Below are 6,799 nucleotides of genomic sequence, written 5' to 3'. Positions count from 1 at the left end.
TGTCTAATTCTTTATTTCACCTAAAAACATTTATTTATTTATTTATAAATCTACTAGAAGAAAGGAACTCTGGACGGCAAACAAAATTAAAACACAATACAAGAAAAAGAATTTAAAACAATGAACAATCATCAAGGTGGAGACCCCTTTCATCTGTCTGTCTAGGAGTCATGAGTGACCCAGATGACATTTAGGCCTAAAATCCTTTGTATCAGGTACCACAAGGACAGGACGATATTTGACCCTAATAACAATCTACATTATCTATAATCTCTCTCTCTCTCTCACTTTCCAGAGCTGCTGAAAAAAAAATACCATGGATGGATGTATAGTCCCAAAAGTAGTGGCCTTTCACTACTCCAGCCTTAACCCTTTTACATACATAACAGCAAAATCATGATAGAGAGTAGGCCACTAGGTGATCCCTCCTCTATTCTCCCTAAGCCTTACCTAATTTCTCCGATCAGCTGCCCACCCTATATTTTCTTTTTTATTATTATTTATTATTATTAATCATTTTTAAAAGAAAAAAAAGAGTGAACAAGCAAACAAAAGGAGAAAAGGGAAAAAAAGAATTGATAGAGATAGAAGATCAGTACATTGTCAAAGCAATTATTGAGACTGTACAGTCAGTGCTCAGTATATCATTGATGAGAAATTAACCATAAAAAACAAAGTACATTAAATTGTTTTAACAATGTGAGAAAGGATTTGGATCTCTGAGTTGAGTACCAAAACCCATCCTATCATTTCTGAGAAATCAGGTGTCCAACGAACAATTTCCTCAAAGCCCTTTTTACTTCCTTATTCCTCAGCGTATATATGAATGGGTTCAACATAGGGGTGATGATGGCGTAAAACACAGCCAACATCCCATACGTGGTATGGCTTGAAGCTGGGTGCATGTAGATAAAAATGGAGGGGCTATAGTATAGTAACACCACTGTGAGATGTGCACTACAGGTTGAGAAGGCCCGATGTCTTCCCTCCATTGTTTGGATTTTCAAAACAGCAGAAGCTATGTAGCTGTAGGAAATACATATCAGTAGAAAGCAACCAGTGCCCACCAGAGCAATGTTTATCCTTATCATGGCATGATTCACAGTTGTGTCAGCACAGGCCAGCTTTAGCACAGGGGGTATGTCACAAAAGAAATAGTTAACCTGGTTAGGGCCACAGTAAGGCAGACGGAAAGTTAGACTGGCATGTATTGCCGCGTGAACGGAACCCGTAAGCCACGTGCCAGCTACGAGTCCCAGGGAGATTCTTCTGCTCATTAATGTGGTATAGTTCAGTGGACGGCAGATGGCAAGGTAGCGGTCATAAGCCATGACAGTATAGAGGAAACACTCAGTGCTGGCCAGAAAGTGGAAGGCGTAGAGTTGAAGGACGCAGCCTCCAAAGGAGATGGTTCTGTAGCTAGATGCTATGAAACTGGCCAGGATTTTGGGCACAGTGACGGAGGAGAGGCAGGTGTCCAGAAGAGAGAGATTGCAGAGAAAGTAGTACATGGGGAGGCCATGAAGTTGAGGTTCAGCCACAATGGTGAATAGGATGAGGAGGTTCCCTAGCACTGTCAGTAAGTAGATGACTGTGAAGATGAGGAAGAAGAGGAAGGGAAGTCGGGCAGTGTTTGGGACGCCCCCAAGGATGAAGATGCTCACTTTGGTTTGATTGTCTGGGTCCATCTGCTAGAAACAGTAGCAGTCAGAACGGCATCAAAAGCTGGGAAACAGGAACTGAAAAATCAGGCAAATCGCTGGAAGGGATGAGCAGGCTATGAATTTATTTGATACATATTTTAATGCCACTTCTCATATATTCACCCTGAAGTGCACATGCATAGCAAAACCAAAATTAAACCTGATTAAAATGTAACAATAAAACTGCAATAAATGAAAAAGCATAACAAACCTCCATTTTTTCTCCTCTCCTCTCCTTTTTTCCTTAATCTCTGATATGGCCAGTTTCTCTTCTTCAGGCTTTTTCTAATAGGCCTGAAGAAAAGTCAAAACCCAGATTCAAAAATTCAAACACAAGTTCAAACATCATTTTAAGCCATAATACAATGTATTCACTGTGTGAACCCCATCACTGGTGGTTTCTTAACCATACTTTACAGCTGAGGATGATTGCCACCCCAGCTGTGGCTTGTTGAACACCCAGGATTAAGTAAATCAGCACTGAGTGTCATTTGAGGGGTTGTAAATTTAACCACTAGTTTGTCTACAGCAGCCTTCCTCAACCTTCTGACTCTGGAGAAACCCCTGAAATATTTTTCAGGCCTCGGGGAACCCCTGCACATTCAGCCTCAAATATAGGCCAGAAGTTGCAAAATAATTACATTTTTTTCATGGCTGGGCCTGTATATATGCATAAACAGTGTTCTTAAACTAAAAATAAAGAATGAAACTTACCTCTTTAATGTGAAGTTGCCTGAATTTGAAATGATCTTTTAAATAAATTGTGATCTCCCAGGGAACCCCTAGTGACCTCTCACGGAGCCCTAGGGTGCCACGGAACCCTGGTTGAGAAATTCTGGTCTAGAGCATGCTATTCTCTTTCAGCCACAGACCTTCCATGGGAAATTTGGGTATAACACAAGATGCCCACCATAATATATAGCAATAATCCATATTAGATGCTTTGAACACATATACGGCTGTTTTTATAATGACTGCCAATTATATTATTTCTCTTTCAGCAGTGGGCAGCATCTTGTGGATCTCAGCTGACTTTAAAAAGGTAAGCAAGTTGGACCTGCCTTATGCTCAGAAGAAAGATGACTAAGAAATGCCAGGACTGTAGGATAGAGTGGGGAGTTAAAAAATGTTGCAGAGAAACACAACAGAAAACGTCTTCCATTTTAACACAAAAAGCCTTCATAGATGTGTTCTTCTCATAACCAGGAATTCAACTTGATTTGAAGGACACTTGACTTTCAGCATAATACTGCTCAATTAATACTACTCAAGTAATGCTACTCATTAATTCAAACTCATCTACTCAGTGCTAACAGGATTAGAGACACAACAGAGAAATAAAATGGAAGAACCAATTTGTTCAGGAGAATCCCAGCGCTTGGGGACTTCCAGGGAAGAAATTGTAAACTGATGACTGCGGTGGACTAAAGAGCTGACGAGAAGACCAGCTGTTCATAATTCCTCTCTGGACAAGGAGAGGACTTGAGATTACTCACCAGTGCTCCATACAGTTGCTCCTCATGAGAAGACCACAAGAAAGTGGCCTGTGGTGGGTTCAGAGCTCTGGGAGACCAGGGAATAGCCATCAACAGTCGGCAACTTCAGAAAGGCCACTGGGTTTGCATACTTCCTTTTCTAATCACTTTTGAAAATTGCTTGTTAACTGCTTTTTGGCTATTAGTTTTCCATTGTGTTGTGCTAGATCCAACCACAAAAGGGAAATATTGAGGCCCTTCTACCTTTGTTAAAGATTAAGTAACATGGCGGGGTGGCGGTAGGCTAAGCTTAAAAGTCTCTATGTCTAAATAGAGTGGCGTTTGCCCACCTTCTCATACCCACTCCTAACTCCACCTTTGAATATAATCCCTGCCAAAGCATCTTTCCAGCTTTACATGTTCTTATTAAAAGCACAACTTTATATTCTGATATACTTGCCTTACCTACAGCTGCCACTCAGTATTGTATCTTGCTGTTGGGTTCAAGTGACGCAGTTTGTGACTTTTTATGTTCTAAAGATGTCACAGCCGAATCCTCTAGAGCAGTGTTTCTCAACCTGGGCAACTGGAAGATGTGCAGACATCAACTCCCAGAATTCCCCAGCCAGCCAGGCTGGCTGGGGAATTCTGGGAGTTGAAGTCCGCACATTTTAAAGTTGCCATGGTTGAGAAACACCGTTCTAGGCGTCCAACAACCCAAAAGCGAAGCAAGAGAAAATCACATCCATTTTATCTTTTGGAAGAATCCTGATGTTCTTTCTCCTTTCTGTCTGGCACAGCTGGGAAAAGCCAAAATGGTGTTCCTGTTCTCAGTAAGAATTGTCTCAAGAAGAAGAAATATAAATTCTGCCCCCAGGGTTTCTGCCACATAGCTGATGCCTTTTTGATTAATTCCCATCGGCTAAGAGATTAAATCTTGAAACTGGAACTCTGCATCTTAAAGTACAGTTTCCACTCTAGATATAGAGATTCATTTGGGAATAAAAATGGAATCCCTTCCCGTACGAATAAATGGGCACAGCCTTTTGCAAATCACACCCATTCATACCATGGAAGGAGTGTTGGCTGTTTGTTTGTTTATAAATGTATTCATACATTCATTCATGTGGAATGAGAGGGTATGAGAGGGTGGGCAAACTCCACTCAATTTAGACATAGAGACTTTTAAGCTTAGCCTACCCCCCCCCCATGTTATTTAATAAAAATAGCAGTTAAGGTAGGCTGACCACACCTACCATTTTGAATGGGACAGTCCCATTTTGTTAACATTTCCTGACCATCCCATTGTTTTGATATAAATGTCAGTTTTGTCCCTGTTTAAAAAAATGTTAGAGCCGTTATTGGGAAAAGCGGGGAAAAAATGAAATTGAAATTGAGAAGGAGGCTGACTTGGCAGTAGTTCTCAATCAAGCAGGAAACCGAGAGCGAGAACCGCAGGAACAGCTGATCGTCGGTGAGCAAGAGGAAGACTCGCTGCCGCCAATCAGGGCAGTGGAAGATGGTCGGAAAAGTGCACCCAGCAGAAAAGAAGCCGATTGGCTCTCAGGCCAAAATGGCACAAAGAAAATAAAATAAAAGGGTGTGCCCAAGAGGAACAGGTTGTCGGGGACAACCGTTCACTAGACTCCTCTGTTCCTGTCCTCCCGTCCCAGCTCGCCGCCTCCCTCAGCCCCCCTGCAACCTCTCCGCCCAACACCACCCCTGCACCAGCCTCTCCGGACCCAACCACTGCCGCACCTCCCCCTCCTGCATCTTCCAGCAAGGACCAGCAAATGGATCTTAAGAACTCTTTAAAACTTTTTTTATCCTCTTACTTTTTCATGAATATGGAATATTACATAATATTACATAAGTTTAACCCTGTCCTGTTTTGCCATCCCCAAATGTCCCATTTTTGGAGGAAATATGGTCAGCCTAAGTTAAGGGGTTGGGCTGGAAGTGGGGACACACAGGTTCAAGTCCACCATTAGTCGTGGAAGCTCACTGGGTGAGTCTGGGTTAGTCTCTCAGCCACTTTGAACTCTTGGAAGAAAGGCAAAATAAACATCCCCATCATCATCATCATCATCATCATCATCATCATCATCATCTTTCCTAGTGGTGATCCCCTGATGGTTTCCATTTTTATTTACCCTGCAGACCTCAGATCTTTTTGGTCATTATCAGGAGAAAAATAGCAGCCTTGGAGAGAGAGATGCTCATTCAGTGAATGAATAATGAAACTGATTATAAATCAGCAATAAATTCTAAATGAATCAATCAGCCATAAATTTGAAGTTCATCAATCCCTGACAAATTTACCAAGAACTAATAAATTCTGAATTCTCAATCAGTGATTTGTTGTTGTTTATTCGTTTAGTCGCTTCCGACTCTTCGTGACTTCATGGACCAGCCCACGCCAGAGCTTCCTGTCGGTCGTCAACACCCCCAGCTCCCCCAGGGACGAGTCCGTCACCTCTAGAATATCATCCATCCACCTTGCCCTTGGTCGGCCCCTCTTCCTTTTGCCTTCCACTCTCCCTAGCATCAGCATCTTCTCCAGGGTGTCCTGTCTTCTCATTATGTGGCCAAAGTATTTCAGTTTTGCCTTTAATATCATTCCCTCAAGTGAGCAGTCTGGCTTGATTTCCTGGAGGATGGACTGGTTGGATCTTCTTGCAGTCCAAGGCACTCTCAGAATTTTCCTCCAACACCACAGTTCAAAAGCATCGATCTTCCTTCGCTCAGCCTTCCTTATGGTCCAGCTCTCGCAGCCATATGTTACTACGGGGAACACCATTGCTTTAACTATGCGGACCTTTGTTGTCAGTGTGATGTCTCTGCTCTTAACTATTTTATCGAGATTGGTCATTGCTCTTCTCCCAAGGGTTAAGCGTCTTCTGATTTCCTGACTGCAGTCAGCATCTGCAGTAATCTTTGCACCTAGGAATACAAAGTCTTTCACTGCTTCTACATTTTCTCCCTCTATTTGCCAGTTATCAATCAACAATCAGTGATAAATTATGCATTTATCAATTATGGATAAATTATTAATGTAACAGTTAATGATAAATTAGAGAAGTATCAATCAGGGAGAAATTATAAATCAGGAACAGCAAATGCCTACATTCTTGTACTGTGTACCTCAACTGTATATCACAATGGCTCATAAAACTGGCCCATTTCAGTCACAGCACTTTCCCCTTTTAATATAATATTCCAAGGCATTGTAGCAAAAGTACTAGAAACCATCTTTCCTTTTTCCTGAGAACGCATCTGAGGATAAGTCATATTTAGAGTAAAACCATTGGTTCCTGGAATGTGATGCAGATCAGGAAAGTATTACTAAACATGTGCCAATGTATTTATTCATCCAGCCCAATCTGATGCCAAGTGTTGTCCCTAGTTGGTCAAGATTGTGTCAGTTGACAAAGAAATGCTGCCCAGTGGCTGGAGGAATCAAGAGAAGGTTGGGACCTGGGCAAAATATTTAATTGCTGTTTAGGAGGAGAACCCATTTGGCCTTCTTATCCAAGGGTTTCTGCAAGAAGGTTCAAAAAAGTCAAGATGGTGTCAATGATCATGTACAGGGCTTCAGTCACAAAAGCACTGAAGCTACCT

The 6,799-nt window shown here is 41.9% G+C and overlaps 1 protein-coding gene across 1 annotated transcript; it reads right to left on the bottom strand.

Annotated features, from left to right (window-relative positions):
* Positions 1 to 746: 746 nt before the first annotated feature.
* LOC134497074 (olfactory receptor 10S1-like) lies at positions 747 to 1,688 on the bottom strand. Its single transcript, XM_063302790.1, has one exon. It carries the CDS (start codon positions 1,686 to 1,688, stop codon positions 747 to 749), a length of 942 nt encoding a protein of 313 aa, XP_063158860.1.
* Between the last annotated feature and the right edge of the window lie 5,111 nt (positions 1,689 to 6,799).

This window comes from Candoia aspera, chromosome 4, assembly GCF_035149785.1.
Source record: "Candoia aspera isolate rCanAsp1 chromosome 4, rCanAsp1.hap2, whole genome shotgun sequence".
NCBI lineage: Eukaryota > Metazoa > Chordata > Lepidosauria > Squamata > Boidae > Candoia > Candoia aspera.
This window is presented reverse-complemented; position numbering and strand designations above follow the sequence as displayed.